The 19,788-nt window shown below is 39.7% G+C and overlaps 1 protein-coding gene across 2 annotated transcripts in view; it reads left to right on the forward strand.

Moving 5' to 3' along the window:
- The window catches only part of LOC136877228 (probable ATP-dependent RNA helicase DHX35), a 253,925-nt gene that overhangs the window by 213,741 nt on the left and 20,396 nt on the right, over positions 1–19,788 (forward strand). For both annotated transcript variants that reach the window (XM_067151082.2, XM_067151083.2), the window contains exons 10-12: positions 6,875–7,161; positions 12,267–12,575; positions 15,407–15,560. In XM_067151082.2, coding sequence (XP_067007183.1) covers positions 6,875–7,161; positions 12,267–12,575; positions 15,407–15,560 — 750 coding nt within the window. The remainder of the gene's footprint in view (positions 1–6,874; positions 7,162–12,266; positions 12,576–15,406; positions 15,561–19,788) is intronic.

A 19,788-nucleotide genomic window follows, 5' to 3' on the forward strand; every position in this document is an offset into this window, starting at 1 on the left:
ACACCATTCATAGCAGGGACTGGCTGCTGACAATTTCTTTACCAGCATTCCTTTGGCCAAGTACTTATTTGAAAATGGTACTTACCTAACAGGCACCCTCAGACACAACAGAAAATATATTCCACAGGGGATGAAAGGAAAATTTGGTGAAAGACAAGAGAAGTATTTACAGAGTAATGATGTTCTTGTTGCTGGGTACTGGGAAAAAAATCAGAAAAATCCAGTGCTTATTTTATCTACATCCTGCACAGCACACACAAAAATAACAGTCAAGTGGCATCGAGGACAGCAGGTTGAAGTAAGAAAGCCAGCTGTAGTCCTCGAATATAACAATTCAATGGGGGAAGTTGACTCATCTGACATGATGCTGTACACATACTTTGACGAGCACCTAACACTAAAATATTGGAAGAAGGTGGTATTTTGTATCTTTGAGCGAATGGTGCTGAATTTGTACTTGATTTATAAACAGAATACTTCTAGTAAAGTTATGTCACGGCTCAAGTTCACTTCCTCCATAATAGAATCTATAGAAAAGGAAAAGATCCAGGAGAGAAACCTAATAAGCAATGCCTTACCCAAGCTAAATCCACCTAGGGAAGGTGAACTTTTGATGAAATTAGATGGCAGGTTATTGAAAAGACGCGTTATCTGCAGCAAAAGAAAAAGGGATGGAGGGCCAATAAAAAGATCTCGAACTGCCTGTTCCAAGTGTACGAAGGGTCTTCATGGCATCTGCATAGGGTGTCACAAGTATTAAAAGTGAACCAGCCTGAAATGTGTTATTTGAAATAACATATTTTTTAAATTAGAAACTTTAGTACCTAGTATATTGAAATTTTGTAGATAGTGAACCAAGAGCATGTATCTGCAGACAATAGTATTTTTCAGTGCATAATTTTAATTTTGTTTTGTGTTTCTTTATCTCAGTTTTGACTTTTCAGTTTTCATTTTGATAATTATCAAACTAATAATTTTGTATATGTTATAGCATTAATATAACATAGCATATGAATTTAAAAACATGTAGAACAACTCCTTTTCTAGGATAAGTAGAAATTTTGGAGGCATATCTTCAATAATAAGCAATTTGTAATGATTTTACTGAAACATTGCAATTTCTTAAAAATAAGCCTGGTATTCATCACATACACCACCTATAAGCGACTGGTACTAAAAGGGTTAAGCACTCTAGAGTTTACGAGAAAATGTATCTTTCTAGAAGCCTAAGGATGGTAGAGTAGGAGTTATTGTTTAGTAGAGTTATGGTTTAGCAGGAGTTTCACTGGTGAACACGTGTTGTAGTTAGGCTGGCATGCCAACGTAGGCAGTCGGTAGTCAACTGTTTCAACTGTGTTTTAAGGTTGTAATCTCCATGCACTGTGATAGGCAATTGTTAAAATGGCAGTTTGTTGATGTGTATATTTTGTTTGTGACAGCAATTGATCAGGTTATGTGTATGTTTATATGAAATTAAGGTGAAAGCATTTCCTGTGCATCTTTGTGGATGCAGCACCTGGCGAACGTGACAGGACTCTTAGAATCTATTGGACTCGTAAATGAAGAATGACCAGAGGACTGTGGTGATGATTGAACAGTTAATTTTCTTGATTTAGGCCCAGTCTAAAAATATCAAGGCCTAGTTTGGAAAACTCGAGGGGGACATTGAGGCCCATGGAAAATTCAGGGGGAACATCGAGGCCCTTGATCAAGAAATAAAGAACCAAATCAATTCATTCGAGAAAGAAGCAAAGGAAGCGAGTACCCTGCGTGAAAGTACGACGGCTGTCAAGATACGAGTTAAGCCTGCAAGCAGTGATGGTGGCCCTGGTGTCGTGAACGTGGCAACTCCACGGGACGACAGGATCACTTCCTGGGGAACTTATCGGGCCCAGTTCAAGACCAGATTGACGTCAGAAGAGGGAGCCAAATATCCGATCACTGGACTTTGTGGGCAGATGGAAGTACGATGCAGCCCACAGCCATGTTTGACCTGCTTGGAAGTTGTGGGAGAATTAAGCGGGCGCGGCAATGTCCACCAACAGAGAGCTGACTACTGAGTCCAGCTGCAGGAGAGGACTCAGCGCACCGATAGAATGCCGCAGGTATTCAACACCGAGACCGAACACCCAGACGATGCGACGGTGAATGGCCGTACCAGTATGACACCAAGAGCGAGGCGCTCGACAGCCGCAGTAAGCTCCATGGCACCGTGAACTGTCCAGGGAGGATGTTTGGCGTGGAGCAGAACTATGGGGAGATGCAGACGATCTCCCAGGAGATGGAGGCAATGATAGCAATGACACAGCCAGTGGGACCCCCTCTAGGAGATGGAGAACCAACGGGGTCCGCATGCCGTGCATACCGTGGAGACCACTGCATAGGCTACTTGGAGCCACTGGCAGTGCCAATGCAGTATGAGAGACTTTGTCTCATTAACAAAAATTGATGCCTGCCTGGCCATCAGATGATATAGATGTTGATTCCCATAGGGAAACTGAAATATTTGTCCTGAATGAGTAAATTTATAATATAAATGGTCTGTTATTGGACATTACAAATTTTCCAGCTAACTCATTCCTGGTTGCCAGCATTTCGCCCCAGTGTACTAAGTTGGGCTCTTGCACGGTCTGCACTACCCATGTGTCTTGGTGGGTGTGCTATTTACCAACTGAAGAACCCAACTTACCACACTGGGGCGAAATGCTGGCAAGCAAGAATAAGTTAGCTGGATTATTTATAATGTTCAAGAATGGATCATTTATATTGTTATTACAGATTTACTCATTCGGGACAAATATTCAGGTTCTATGGGAATCAACATCTATATCATAAGTGGTATGTTCCGAGCTGTCAGTGGAAAGATGGCGTGGAATGACATCATTGGACGAATAAGTTTGAGTCATGTCTTTAAAAGTAGGGAAGATCACAATACTGTATAAAGATAAAGTTGGAATTCAAGAGGACAAATTGGGGCAAATATTCGTTTATAGGAAAGGGAGTTAGGGATTGGAAAAACTTACCAAGGGAGATGGTCAATAAATTTCCAATTTCTTTGCAATCATTTAAGAAAAGGCTAGGAAAGCAACAGATAGAGAATCTGCCACCTGGGCGACTACCCTAAATGCAGATCAGTAGTGATTTATTGAAGTCCTGTGGTGATGTGGGTATTTACCTATCACCTTTCTGTACTTCTTTTCTTTCCCTAGCTGAGCATTGAGATCCCCCATTAGAATCTTGACGTGCATGTCTGGAGTTCTGAATATTTCTTCTTCAAGTTGAGACCAGAACTCGTTCACCTTCTGGGGATTCTTTTTGTTGTCGTCATTAATAGGAGCATTGAACACAGTATACAGTTTGTAGCTGCTTTTTACGGTCAGTATAGACAGTCTTGGAGATGGAGATCTGAAATCCACGATGGATTCTACTATTGAGTGGTGAACAAAGAAGGCTGTACCAAGTATTACCATTGTGTTCTTGGATTTCTTAACTTTAATGATAGGTTTTCCCTTTAGTATCCTGAAGTTATCTGCTACTGTGATTTCATTTGATATGTACCTTGTTTCGTGGATGGCTAGTAGTTTTATCTGATATTTTTTAAGTACTTTTATTAGTTCCATCTGTTTACTTGTCTTCAGAAGAGTGTTTACATTGAGTGTTCCAAAGAAGTGTTTCTGTTTCGCTCTCCGCTTGCGAGGTGATGGACCCTCCTACTGATCCAAACATGATGGGTTAGGGCCCCAAGAATCCTATGCCCTAAGACCAACAAGTTGGCCCCGGATTTTACCGGCTGGGGTATTAATTTCCAAATGTTTTGCATCCATCGTGGTAGTTGTGTCCAATAGCACTTATTATTATTATGATTATTGTACCGGGCGGTACACCTCCACGCCGCTAATTTAAAATGTGCGCCAATTGAAACTCCTCTGCTGGAGGAAGTCTGAACTTTATTGATGGTATTAATTTTCAAGTTTCTCAGAAGATGTCACTACCTGGAAATTTTAGAGTTTTTGAACTGTGTCATTTTCGACGTATTTTTGTTTTGCTTGTAGTAAGAAGTGTGAACTTTCTCTTCTAGAGGACACTACTGAAGATCAACAATAGTGCACCCTAGTGCGGAGTGAAAGAACTGTTTTTTTTTTTTTGGAGAAATTTTTATTTCAAAAGTTTGTTTCTTGTTAAATTTCTTTCTGTTACTGTTTAAGTTGGCTGTATACCCCTCTCCTTCCCCTTGTTTTGTACTTAACCAATCCCGAATTTCTTTTATTAATTGCTGACCAATCCGAGGTATCTTCCCCCAACTTGAATATGTTGCTGTATCCTACCCAATAAAGAGTTTGTGGGAGGGTGTTTTCATTCCCCTAACGCCTCGAACCTTCCGCGAGAGGATATAAATTGCTGATTTTAGGGTCTCCGGGTCACTTCTGTTCCATCTTTCAGTGTGTAAAGTACATAGCAGGGGGCGGGAAGCGCCTCTTTCTTCGGCGACAGTCAACAACCAGGTAATGGCCGATTAATTACTTTTTTTTCTTGCTTGCTCAGCAGTTTAACTCTCGGGGCGGGTCCGAAGTTTTTCCATTATGTAACCTTCCCTAAAATGTAAAGGAACTTGTATCTATTCCATCTTTTAAACGGCATATCGGGATAGAGAGTGCTTAACCCTCTCGAGTTCCCAATCATATTGTTTTGAGGTGAACTTATTTTTCTCAACCTATTCTTAGTTAACGTATAATGAATTGTTCTTTTCTAAAGTCACCTCTGTAGTATGGGATTAGCCCTTGCATTAGTGGCCTAGAGCCAGATTAGGTTTTTAAAAACAAAGTGTATTAGGAGTGCAGTTCGCCTCCTCTCAAATTGTTATTTTGGAGGTCATGTAATTACCCCTTTTCATTTAATAGACCTCAGTAGGTTGGGTAGTTTACCCCTGTGTTTATGTCCAGTGAGGACAACTTGAAGGTGGAGTTTGGTGTGGCCTTTGAGAGGCTTAAAGTTGAGAGCGAGTGCCTCTTTTTCAAAAATTGAGTGTTGTATGCCTCGTGCAGGCTTTTCAGTGTAATTTGGAGCACATGCTCCTGAACATGAATGGGGTTTTCTGCCCCTCTGGTAAAACTTATTTTGAAGTAAGGTTGGGCTGATTGCCCACGAATTGTGAAGCAAGGGCGCTGAGCCCAAATCTAGTAAATATTGTACCTACATTGTTGACTTGCTACTCTGTACCTGCAATGTTTGTTATTTCTTCATTTTAAAAAGAAAATATAACCTTGTTAAATTTTACATTAACTTTGATTCCGTAGTTTGGGACCCGTTCACGCCCGCACCTTCTTTCACCTCTACCTACCGCTAAAACACGGTAACAATTATTATTATTATTATTATTATTATTATTATTATTATTATTATTATTATTATTATTATTATTATTATTATTATCAGATTAATGAGCAATGCAAAAGGTCCAAAATCCAGCAAGAGACGACTTTTGATGTCAATAGTTCAATCAATAGTTCTGTATGGTTCAGAAATTTGGGCGGAGTCTTTAAAGTATGAAAAATACTGGCAAAGTATAGCTGCAGTACCGCAGAAATCAACTTTAAGAATTGCAAGTGCATATCGTACGGTATCCGAACCTGCGGTCCTTGCGGTAGCAGCTGTATCACCGATTGACTTACGTGTCTTAGAGAGACAGGAAGCCTGGCGTACTCAAGGAGATTTAGGAAAGAAATGCGCCAAAAAGCTGGCTTATGGCAAAGAAATGGAACAATGCCAGCATAGAAATGAACTTAGCAGCTGATACCATGTTTAGCGAATTGGGTAGCACAGTCACATGGTGAAATTAATTAATACCTTACACAGCTCTTGACAGGCCATGGATACTTTAGAAAATTTCTGCATAGAATAGGCAGAGCGAGTGGTCCATTGTGTATTTATTGTAATGATGCTGACGATGTACTTTGCACCTTGCTCATTGCACATTGCTCTACCAATTGAGGTAGAGGGAGGTTGTGGGTTCGGATCCCACTGGTGTCCGGCTGGCCATTTTTGTTCTGTACTTAACATCCCTTCAACACGTACTACATGTACGTAACACGACCTAATACGTTGAAAGTCTGTTTCTGTTACAATGCGGTCGTGAAAATTCAATATTCATTGACATGCCCCACAACGGGCGACTTCAACGCACTCTACAGTGTGCTAGCAGCAGTGCCAGACCTGTAGCTCAGATCCTTTCAAACAGAACAAAGATGGCCTAGGCCACCATACCTCAATTCGTAGAACAACCGACGCGAAATCGGGAGGTTGTGGGTTCGGATCCCACTGGTGTCTGGCTGGCCATTTTTGTTCTGTACTCAACATCTCTTCAACACGTACCACATGTACGTAACATGACCTAATACGTTGAAAGTCTGTTTCTATTACAATGCGGTCGTGAAAATTCAATATTCATTGACATGCCCCACAACGGGCGACTTAAACACACTCTACAGTGTGCTAGCAGCAGTGCCAGACCTGTAGCTCAGATCCTTTCAAACAGAACAAAGATGGCCTAGGCCACCATACCTCAATTGGTAGAGCAACCGACGCGAAATCGGGAGGTTGTGGGTTCGGATCCCACTGGTGTCTGGCTGGCCATTTTTGTTCTGTACTTAACATCTTTTCAACACGTACTACATGTACGTAACACGACCTAATATGTTGAAAGTCTGTTTCGATTACAATGGGGTCGTGAAAATTCAATATTCATCTTACTTGATCTTTTGTGTGTGCCTATTGTTCTTCAGTCATGCACTGACCTCTTCTATGCAGATATGTAGTTGGACTGATTTAATTTACTCCTTACTCGGTTGTTCTATAGTATTCTTCTTTCTTTTTACAGGTTGTACACAGAGTCAGATTTTGAGAAGTTGGCTCCTGCCACTCCACCAGAAATGCAGCGCACAGAACTTTCAATGGCTGTACTGCAGTTGAAAGCCTTGGGTATTGACAATGTTCTCAGATTTAACTTTCCATCTCCACCTCCAGCAAAGAACTTGCTCTCTGCACTTGAATTACTTTTTGCTCTGGATGCATTGGATAAGGAAGGGCAACTGACAAAACCTGTTGGAGTGACTATAGCTGAGTTTCCTATGAGCCCCCTCTTCTCTAAAGCACTTGTTATGTCTCGTAAGTAAATAAGTTGTATGGCTGATAATGTTTTGAGAAAGAATGGTTCCGGTTTCCTTTTTGTTTAGTTTTAATTCAGTATTGTTGATTTTACAAGGATTGTTCCAAAACTAATTCCACACATTTGTTAAACAAAGTAATTTCTTATCCTAAACCTTTATTACTTTTACAGTATATTGTCATGCCATTTAGGTTCACAAAACTCAGTCCGTGTGATGCTTTGGATCAATCAAAGTTGAGGAAACTTTGCAAAAAGACAGACCCCGCATAAATGGAAAAATGTAAAATGGTGACCCATCCCAGGTTATTTTTGATATTTTGACATTAGATGAAATAGGCTAATATTTATTTTATATTTACAACCATTTACAAAGTTTTAGGACAAATGTAAAATTAAAAAATTAAAATATCTTACGAACTAAACAAAGGTGAGCTTTCCACCAAATAGCATTGGCCTTCATTGGGGCATGTGAAGGTCTGCTTCTGAGAGTGAGCATAGAAATTCTTCAAAGAACGTGAATGTTACAACCATATTATCCATGGTCCCCTACTAACTGGACTCAGGGATCGTCACACTGTGCTGTGGTGGTTGGGAAGGAAGTTACCAATTCACCGTCATATGTCGACAGTTTCTGGAGTGCATCACGCTTTGCCATGGTGGTTTTATGCATGTATTTCTGGAGGACAGGTATCCATATATTTGATAACTTGAAGCTGCTGTCCCTGTTGAAGTTATTTGAGTTCACCTCTATCTCTATGGCTTCCCTCACAAATCGAGCACAGAAATATTATACTATGACCCTCGCCTTGTCAAAGAGGATTTGATGGTTTGTACTGTAAAAATGTCCTATTGCGGCAGACTGGCTTGTAGCATTTTCTGTGGAAGGTGAAAGAGTGACATTCTTGACTGACGTGATGTGTTCTTTCACCCTGGTGCTAACAAGCCTTCTTTTTTTCATGCCAATACATGAGCGACCACAACCACATGGAATTCTATAGATGCCTTATGTTTCAAGAGGTGGATTTTCTTTGACTGGTCAAAGCAGGGATTTGAACTTCCGGTGAAATTTAAGTGGCTGTAATCCAGTTATCATATTTATTTTATTACAATGAGCTATGAAAACCTACGGTCTTTAAAACATTGTCTCTTCACATCTTCATTAAAATTTCACGACTATGTGATAAATTTCCATGCGGGGGTGTATACCATATGAGCGGGTGGATTTCTGCTTCCCCCTCTCCTCCACCTCCAGATAAACCTCTCCTACTATCACCTTCCACAGAATCATTCCGTAAGATATCATATTCACTATCCCCTCGTACTAGGCTCATCATCGTTGCCTAAAACATCTAAAATATCATCTTCCGTCAACTTTTGTTTACTAGTGGTTGCAGCCATCTTGTGCGACTAGAAACAGTTGTTAAATAGTAAGGCAACAGACGAGATTAAAGAATACAGTTTTTTTTTTTTTTTGCTTTACATTGCACCGACACAGATAGGTCTTACAGCGACGATGGGACAGGAAGGGGCTACGACTGGGAAGGAAGCGGCCGTGGCCTTAATTAGGGTACAGCCCCAGCATTTGCCTGGTGCGAAAATGGACCACCATGGAAAACCATTTTCAGGGCTGCCGACAGTGGGGTTCGAACCCACTATCTCCCAAAGGGTACAGTTCTCATGATGTACGTAGCTGGCTGTGTTCTTCTCTGAGCATTGTCAGATGCTGCTTTCTCATGTTGAAGAAGAGAACTGGACTAGAGTTCATTATTTTAACTACATATAATGGTTTGATTTATTTGGGTCTGTATTGACTTTTCAAACTAATCGATTAGTGATAAACCGAGCTCGATAGCTGCAGTCGCTTAAGTGCGGCCAGTATCCAGTATTCGGGAGCTAGTGGGTTCGAACCCCACTATCGGCAGCCCTGAAAATGGTTTTCCGTGGTTTCCCATTTTCACACCAGGCAAATGCTGGGGCTGTACCTTGATTAAGGCCACGGCCGCTTCCCACTCCTAGCCCTTTCCTGTCCCATGGTCGCCATAAGACCTATCTGTGTCGGTGCAACGTAAAGCAACTAGCAAAAAAAAGGATCAGTGATAACTTAAAACTTATAGTCCACCTGGACAATACTTACTACATTCTTTTATTGGCTAAATGCTGTACATGTTTCGAGAACCCATGTTCTCTTCTTCAGTGGCTGTATAATCTACCAAGCATTCCCTGGACTTGTTAACATCACCATTTTATCTTACCTTACAAATAAATTACAAATTTTTTTTCATCCTAAATAAAATATTATAAACTAAGTCTAAGAAATAAAATTGTTATATGTCAGCTTAAATAAAAAGGATTGGAAGTTATTATATGGCCTAGTGTTCCAATTTTCAGTCTCAATAAGTAGATAATTGATAAATTTGTTATTTTATTGAATTGTTTGATAAATTGAATTGAGATTGAAAATTAGAATATCCTGAGTCAGGTTGGTGGTGCATTTTAATCTTGCAGATTTTATAGAGATAGACATGCACCACTAGAGAGTTTACAAAATGTCAGAGTTCTTGATTCGTGCCTTTCTAAAATCGGTTCATCATGGCCTCTGTTGAATGAAATTTCTTCTCTTTTTTGTAGTAATCTTAGCCAACAAAATGTAGCTGTCAGGTCAAATTTTAGTCGTAAATCTTCAATTAGGAATGTCTCCACAAGAAAAAAAAGGATGGTTAGATATTTTTATTTTGTTGGCAGTGTTGATACACATGAAATAACATGTTTGAGGAAGGAAGTTGTTGATAGTAAAGTGTACTGCATCCTTCTGAAAAGCAAACATGCACCTGAGGCAGGAAAACCATAAATTATTTGATATTTATTTTCGAGTTCATCCCAGAACTTTCTTATAAACTCACATGATCGGATTCACCCAGCAAAATTGCATTATTATAATTAGATATGGATGGTGTAAAATGGTGTTAACTATGGACATGAATATGAAGACTAGTATTTAAGATGTTCATATCCAAACCAACCAAACCAAACCCCATGGCACTACAGCCCTTGAAGGTCCTTGGCCTACCAAGCGACCGCTGCTCAGCCTGAAGGCCTGCAGATCACGAGGTGTCATGTAGTCAGCACAACGAAACCTCTTGGCTGTTATTCTTGGCTTTCTAGACTGGGGCCACTATCTCACCGTCAGATAGCTCCTCAATTCTAATCACATAGGCTGAGTGGACCTCGATCCAGCCCTCAGGTCTAGGTAAAAATCCCTGCCCTGGTCGGGAATCGAACCTGGGGCCTCTGGGTAAGAGACAGGCATGCTACCCCTACACCATGGGCTGGCTAAGATGTTCATATAAGAGTAAAAATATCATAATGTAACAGTTCTGCAATTGAGGTAGTTTTCGGCAAAAGAAGTTATTTGAATGATGATTTTCCTTCACGAATGCGGCACATGTGAGAAACATCTGCTGACAGTGGCAATTGCGGACATTATCCCTAAACTTGTTTTACATTATATGAAGTCTATTCCAATAAATTCACTGTGATATTTGAAAACAGCCTTGTCAATACTTAAAGTTACTTATATAATAATTATTTATTATCACACAACACACTGTACTATACATGTTTCGAGGACCTTATTGTCTTCTTCCTCAACAGTTTACTCAACCTACCAAATATCTCTTGGACCTATTTAATTATTATTAAACACCAATCACATTCTTAGCAAGTCATCTTATAACGTGTTCAACATATTTAATTCTAAATATCTCTTAATTGATATATAATGTGTGTCATAAATAATCTCAAAACTGCACTATTATATTTACAATCTTATTAAAATGTCAGCCTTGTATATGACCTACAAATAATCAGTTTATTAAAATCAGTATCTCTTAAAATTTATTAAACTGGGCGAGTTGGCCGTGTGGTGCGGCACAGAACCATTAAAAAAAAGTATTGAAATCTTCAACCCAGAATTTACGTCTGCTAAATGTTGCGGCTACTTCCGTATATAACCTTCTCTCCTTGAACACTCCCTAGAGTGGTAGCTTCTCACTCCACAATAAATTAATATTCTGTTGTACAGACATAAACATAGTTGTCCTTGACCTTAGCTTGGGACAACATGCTAGACAGTTGAACATCGATATTTTACTTCTCCATTTACATATTGACAAATGGTTGTTTTGACACCCAAATCGGAAACTCGTGTCAGTTGTTCCTTTTGAAAGTTTGTACATCCACGTTGCCCTTGATTTCCATTGGTTATCTCATGATTCAAAACAAATATGAAGTGTTGATTTTATTTTGTAACAAGACAGTTGAGAAAGGAACTGAAATCTTCTAAGACCACAGAAGTCTACCTAGAGGCTATCTGATCATCTGACAGCTGACTTCGAGAATGATAGGCAAAAACATAATATTTTATTTGTATGCTGACTTGTAAGAGCTCAAGCTCATTTAGTGCGGAAGACATCTAGTGAAGGAACTGATGAACTAGGGGAGAGATCATACATTCTCTTCTACTTGCTATGTTATCATGATATTCTTAAAATGTTGGAAACATTGAATTATTATCTGTTTTTTATGTAAATTTGATCTTGATTTCAAATGCATCATCATCATCATCATCATCATCATCATCATCATCATGACTTTTGAATCTGAAATTATGAAAGATGCCTGATATGTTGCTGTTATGTGAAATAAATGTTTTCAGTTTTATTTCTCTCTTTCAGCAACTCTAAAATCAGTTCTTAAATAAAATGTAAGCCTGCCTTTGAAATCAAAACTGTGTGAATGTTCTCCTATATTCAGTCAGTACCAGGTGAGTTGGCCGTGCAGTTAGGGCCACACAGCTGTGAGCTTGCATCCGGGAGATAGTGGGTTCAAACCCCACTGTCGGCAGCCCCAAAGATGATTTTCTGTGGTTTCCTGTTTTCACACCAGGCAAATGCCGGGGCTGAACCTTAATTAAGGCCATGGCCACTTCCTTCCTACTCCTAGACCTTTCCTATTCCATCGTTGCCATAAGACCTATCTGTGTTGGTGCAACGTAAAGGTGATTGTAAATTCAATCAGTGTTCATGATTATGATTTTTGTTAACAGCTGAGTTTGGCTGCTCAGAAGAGATAATAACCATCCTTGCTATGCTTCAAGTTCAGAACATATTTGTGAGTCCTGCTGGTGGTCAGAAGGCTATTCAAGCACGAGTGGCCAAACGCAAATTTGAAGTTGCTGAAGGTGATCTGCTAACACTGCTCAATGTTTATAATGCTTATGTGAAGCATCGTGGAGATCCTAACTGGTGCCATGAACACTTTCTCAATCACAAAGGCTTGAAAAGAGCTTCAGAAATTCGTCAGCGGATGGTCAGTTTGCTCAAGAAATTTAAATTAGCATTCGTTTCTGCTAAACGTAAGTACTTTACCAAGGAAAGCTAATAGAATTTGACTTAATAGTTATATGTAAAACTCTGTTTCATATGCACTGAACCTTCTTTTTGTAATTTGATTGTCAGAATATTTAGAAAAGCAACTTTTGTAGAATTTAAGTTCAGAGATAGCTGGGTTGTGCACTTGACTATTTATTATATGAGTAGTGTACAGTGGCATGGTAATATTAACCACTTACGCGGGGAGCTCGGTACAACCAGCTCACTCCCAGGTGGGGAGCGATTTCCCTGATTGAAGAAAATATTGAATTACTTGATTAAGAACAATCTTAGACTAAAATGAACTATTGAAGGGCCCTAAAAAAAAATATTTACTTGAATGTAATGTATTTAATTGTTGGAAAATTCTATTATTTTAATTTTTCAATACTTTGTCCAAAAACGTACTAAGTGCTTTCACACTGTGATATCGAGCTTCCTTCTTCCATTAGCAAAGCTCTGGTTTTCGTTTATACAGTAACTTTTACCTGAATATTTTAGACAGTTTACTATCAATCTCTGCCTGGAAATAAATGTTTCTGTATATGTAAATTGTAGATTTACAACGTTTACATGTTCTTAAAAGATTTACAATGGAATCAATTATAATCCTCACGAAATTTTCTGTTATGCTGGTTAGCGCTTTCGAGGGATCAAGTTTATATAGCCTACCTACAATTCATAAGTGACACACACCGACTATATTACACTACAATACAGGTAATATTTACAGTATTTACAGTCTTCACTGTGTTATGTCTTTTACAGCTGTTCATTATGTTACACACAAAAGCAGATCATGTTACATAACCTGTCTCAGCTTCGCATAATTTATATGATTCCATTCCGAAACGCGATCGTTTTCTTGGTATGTGAACTTTCCACCCTAGCCGCCCTTTCCATAGCAAGAGGTTCTCATCAATTGACACTTTGCCATCAGGGGTATAAGCCTCCAAAAATTTTGCTAACAGGTGGTCAAATACTGGATTTATCTTGTATATTTTGGGAGGAAGATGTCCATTATTTACCTCATTGTCAGAGATATGTAAAAAGCTGTGGAGGAAAATCTCATAATAATAATAATAATAATAATAATAATAATAATAATAATAATAATAATAATAATAATAATAATAATGTTATTGGCTTCACGTCTTACTAACTATTTTTATGGTTTTCGGGGACGCTGAGGTGCCAGAATTTAGTCCCGCAGGAGTTCTTTTGCATGCCAGTAAATCTACTGACATGAGGCTGACGTATTTTAGCACCTTCAGATACCGCCAGTCTGAGCCAGAATCGAATCTGCCAAGTTGGGGTCAGAAGGCCAGTCAACGCCTCAACCATCTAGGCCATTCAGTCCGGTGATTAAAAAATCTCTTCTGTCTCATCACCTCAAAAAAAAAAAAAAAAAAAAAAGCGTAGTGAACAAGCCATTGCGAGAAATAGTGTCCTAATTTAGGTTTCTGTACAATCCCCTGTAGCAACGGTATAGCCATAAGAAGCTTTATTTCGTCCTTATTTGTTCAGACACGGTCTTGATTTTGACCCCTTCGTTTCATCTTACTAAACTGGGTTTTATGTGCGATTTCCTGCTCGGCATCTTTTGTCTGTTCAGTTATGTTCTGGCATATCTCGTCATAACAAAGTAATTAAAATATTTTGCTCAGTTTTGTTTTCCCTAAAAACTCTCCCTTTACATCACAATGGAATTTTGGATCAAAGTGGGACTTTCTTTGTCGATTTTCAGTATAAGTTGACGAAGAACTTGCAATAGTTGGATTGTAATCGGTATTATTGTCACAACTGTCACTGTCATGATCGCTACTTGAAGAATCGAACACGTGTTGTCTCTTTTGCGACTGCTGAACATTTGCATCAGCTACGCCCAAACCCTGTATATTCGAGCCTGCAGTACTTATTCCAAAGTTGTCACGAATTACCTAGATCTTCCTCTAACGGTGGGGGCCGGTAGTTCGTTATAGATATTTTAGCGGAAAAAATGTAAGAAAAGGATCGAATAAAACCCTGGTCTCTGCAGTTTCGACGGAAATCATGAAATAAGCCTGTATTACGGATGCGTACGATTATAAATGTTGTATAACTTGCGGTAAACATACACTCCAGTCGTGAAGGAAGAACTCAAGACTGGGGATAATAAATCAGGTCACAGTTCTAAAATGTCATCAGAGAGTGTGTTATAATCTCTAGAAATCCCTTCTACAGTAATATTATTACATCCACAGGACGATTAGGCGATGAGCTAAAGCTTCAGCGCGAAGGTATTAGGCCTTAGGTCGTTCTTGCCCAGACGTAACCTGTATTCTTTATGGTGCAACTCATGGATGACACATTGGTATTGGGAGAATATAGTCGAAAAAATTCACATCAGAGGGCAGAGTCATCCAGAATACGCTGTTGAAAGGAAATAAACCTCGGCAGGCAATCGAGGAAAAAAAAAAATTGAATTGGCGGATATATCCACGTTCCCCTCTGAGCAAGCGACTTGTAGCCGCGGATCTCGCCACATCGCCCACCGAACGGGTTAATGGGACTGAAAAAGGGAATGTCATATTTCTCTGATACTATTAGTTGTATTGAAAAATTGTACAAAACAAAAGGTGTGCAAATTATATATATTTTAATCCTTTATGTTTTTCCCAAGAATGTCTGTTCCCCTCCATTTTATAAAGTATGTTGTAGTTTGAGAACACTGGTCTCTATGTGAGTGATAAGTACGAAGTGATCACATAATATGTTTCAACATTAATAGTGAATGGCCTTTTATTTTGTAATGAATGTTGTTCTTTTGTTAAAGGAGACACCACTTCCATCTGCCGTTGCCTAACTTCAGGTCTCTTTCCAAATGCTGCTTATTTACACTATTCAGGAGTATATAAAACAGTAAGAGGTGATCAGGACTTGTATATTCATCCCACCTCAGTACTTTATAACCTGGAGCAACCACCATGGTAAGATTCATTATACATTTTAGATACTGTAATGTGAATATTTTCTGAAGCTGAAAACTGGACACTTACCAGTACTTACTGAGAGATTTTAAACCTCAGCCGCCCCTAATTGTACAACATTATGTACATTTAATTTTTATTTTAAAATAATGATGGTTCATGTTTGTGGGTTACTGTAGTCACGTCCTAGTTCGTGAACCATGGGCAACGGCTGAGTGGCCTAGTAAGTGATCCTGGGAGTCGGGATACCAGTTGCTATGGAATGGGAGTGGGCATCTCGGACATATTCTGAGTCGTGGCCCTCCTTGTGCTCAGGCGGCTAGGACTATACAATTCACCGGTGGTCCATAACCCGTTAGAGGAGAGATCCTCACTTGGACTATATGCAAGTAGGGCAGCATCCTGCTTCATGAATTTACCGAGCTCAGAACACTTTAAGCAAGGACATATGGGAGTAATGGAGTCCCACTCCCATTTGACAGGCGAGGGACTCCTTGGAAACAACTTGGCGAACGAAATGGAATTCGATGGGGAGCTATCAATATTAATGGGGCTTATGGAAGAAAGAAGGTAGAACTGGCTGAGTCAGCAAAGAGGATGCATCTGGATGTGCTAGGAGTAAGTGATATTCGGGTAAGGGGAGATAATGAGGAAGAGGTGGGAGATTATAAAGTGTACTTGACGGGTGTTAGAAAGGGAAGGGCAGAGTCTGGGGTAGGGCTCTTTATCAGGAATACCATTGCACGCAACATAGTTTCTGTTAGGCACGTAAATGAGCGAATGATGTGGGTAGATTTGTCAGTGGGAGGAATTAGGACAAGAATTGTGTCCATGTATTCACCATGTGAGGGTGCAGATGAGGATGAAGTTGACAAGTTTTATGAAGCATTGAGTGACATCATGGTCAGGGTCAACAGCAAGGACAGAATAGTGCTAATGGACGATTTCAATGCGAGAGTTGGGAATAGAACTGAAGGATACGAAAGGGTGATTGGTAAATGTGGGGAAGATATGGAAGCTAATGGGAATGGGAAGCGTTTGCTGGACTTCTGTGCTAGTATGGGTTTAGCTGTTACGAATACATTCTTCAAGCATAAGGCTATTCACTGCTACACATGGGAGGCTAAGGGTACCAGATCCATAATAGACTATATCTTAACAGACTTTGAATTCAGGAAATCTGTTAGGAATGTACGAGTTTTTCGCGGTTTTTTCGATGATACAGACCTCTATCTGCTCTGTAGTGAACTAAGTATCTCTAGGCCTAGGGTAGAGAAAGTGAAATCTGTCTGCAAACGAATAAGGGTAGAAAGTCTCCAGGACGAGGAAATTAGACAGAAATACATGGATATGATTAGTGAGAAGTTTCGAACAGTAGAGAGTAAGCAGGTTGAGGATATAGAAAGTGAATGGGTGGCATACAGGGATGCTGTAGTAGAAACAGCAAGGCAATGCCTGGGAACAACTGTGTGTAAAGATGGGAAAAGGCGAACATCTTGGTGGAATGATGAAGTGAGAGCAGCCTGTAAATGTAAAAAGAAGGCTTATCAGAAATGGCTCCAAACAAGAAACAGAGCGAAACAAATAGTTGTTGAATCCAAAAAGAAGTCATGGGAAGATTTTGGTAATAACCTGGAAAGGCTAGGTCAAGCAGCAGGGAAACCTTTCTGGACAGTAATAAAGAATCTTAGGAAGGGAGGGAAAAAGGAAATGAACAATGTTTTGAGTAATTTAGGTGAACTCATAATAGATCCCAGGGAATCACTGGAGAGGTGGAGGGAATATTTTGAACATCTTCTCAATGCAAAAGGGAATCATTCTGGTGGTGTTGCAAACAGCCAAGCTCATGGGGAGGAGGAAAAGGATGTTGGTGAAATTATGCTTGAGGAAGTGGAAAGGATAGTAAATAACCTCCTTTGCCACAAAGCAGCAGGAATAGATGAAATTAGACCTGAAATTAGTGAAGTACAGTGGGAAGGCAGGGATGAAATGGCTTCATAGAGTAGTAAAATTAGCGTGGAGTGTTGGTAAGGTACCTTCAGATTGGACAAAAGCAGTAATTGCACCTATCTATAAGCAAGGGAACAGGAAGGATTGCAACAACTATTGAGGTATCTCATTGATTAGTATACCTGGCAAAGTATTCACTGACATCCTGGAAGGGAGGGTGCGATCAGTCGTTGAGAGGAAGTTGGATGAAAACCAGTGTGGTTTCAGACCACAGAGGGGCTGTCAGGATCAGATTTTCAGTATGTGCCAGGTAATTGAAAAATGCTACGAGAGGAATAGGCAGTCGTGTTTATGTTTCGTAGACCTAGAGAAAGCATATGACAGGGTACCGAGGGAAAAGATGTTCGCCATACTGGGGGACTATGGAATTAAAGGTAGATTATTAAAATCAATCGAAGGCATTTATGTTGACAATTGGGCTTCAGTGAGAATTGATGGTAGAATGAGTTCTTGGTTCAGAGTACTTACAGGAGTTAGACAAGGCTGTAATCTTTCACCTTTGCTATTTGTAGTTTACATGGATTATCTGCTGAAAGGTATAAAATGGCAGGGAGGGATTCAGTTAGGTGGAAATGTAGTAAGCAGTTTGGCCTATGCTGACGACTTGGTCTTAATGGCAGACTGTGCCGAAAGCCTGCAGTCTAATATCTTGGAACTTGAAAATAGGTTCAATGAGTATGGTATGAAAATTAGCCTCTTGAAGACAAAATTGATGTCAGTAGGTAAGAAATTCAACAGAATCGAATGTCAGATTGGTGATACAAAGCTAGAACAGGCCGATAATTTCAAGTATTTAGGTTGTGTGTTCTCCCAGGATGGTAATATAGTAAGTGAGATTGAATCAAGGTGTTGTAAAGCTAATGTAGTGAGCTCGCAGTTGCGATCAGCAGTATTCTGTAAGAAGGAAGTCAGCTCCCAGACGAAACTATCTTTACATCAGTCTGTTTTCAGACCAACTTTGCTTTATGGGAGCGAAAGCTGGGTGGACTCAGGATATCTTATTCATAAGTTAGAAGTAACAGACATGAAAGTAGCAAGAACGATTGCTGGTACAAACAGGTGGGAACAATGGCAGGAGGGTACTCGGAATGAGGAGATAAAGGCTAATTTGGGAATGAACTCGATGGATGAAGCTGTACGCATAAACCGACTTCGGTGGTGGGGTCATGTGAGGCGAATGGAGGACTCTGTTATGGAGGGTAAGAGAAGTAGAGGGAGACCAAGACGACAATGGTTAGACTCGGTTTCTAACGATTTAAAGATAAGAGGTATAGAACTAAATGAGGCCACAACACTAGTTGCAAATCGAGGATTGTGGCGACGTTTAGTAAATTCTCCGAGGCTTGCAGACTGAACGCTGAAAGGCATAACAGTCTGTAATGATAATGTATGTATGTATGTATGTATGTATGTATGTATGTAATAATGCAAATAGAATCCCATTGGTCTACTTATTTACTTACTACAGACATAAAGATGAAGTTATTGCAGCATTCAATAAATCACCAGTTGTATGTCTAAAAGGCTGTTTATCTACTTACTATCACAGTGAAACCTCATTAGTGAATTTCTCATTAACACGTTTACCCGCTTAGCACGTCATAAATTTGGACTGTGTTATGCATCATTTGACCAAGCGCCAATTCTCAATTTTCCAGATATCTACACCACCTGGTAGCCGAGGCTTCAAACTACATGAAGAAAACTTATTCGTACTCTCCAACATCGTTTATATCGAAAATAAATCGATTAGGACCATGCGCCAATCTAAATATCGCCTGAAGATATTTTTGCATGAACTGACCAAAGACACTGTCATGCAGTTGAATTTTGCATCACCTGACTAAACGACATTTGGCGGTCGCTTGGTCATGTTATGCGTATTGCCCTTTCCCGCCTTTTTATTCCTGTGACAACAGTGTAGTTTCTCCGTGATTGTCTACCGTCTTCATATCAACAAAATTATTTAGTGAGTGCCTATTAACACTATTCACATCTGTTTTGGCATGGATCACTTTAGGTCTTCCTCAAGAGCTCAACGAATCGTTGAGTTAGCAAGGAAGGAAATCTACTTGCAAACATTGTTACAGGTTAGTTGTTCAACCTATATCACAGTACCACTAGCATACATGACAAATGCATTTTACTTATGGATTGTTTTTCAAATAGATTCACCATTCTATATTCTCTTCTCATTACGCAGGAAGATGAGCCGGAT

The sequence above is a fragment of the Anabrus simplex genome, chromosome 7, assembly GCF_040414725.1.
Source record: "Anabrus simplex isolate iqAnaSimp1 chromosome 7, ASM4041472v1, whole genome shotgun sequence".
NCBI classification, from domain to species: Eukaryota; Metazoa; Arthropoda; class Insecta; order Orthoptera; family Tettigoniidae; genus Anabrus; species Anabrus simplex.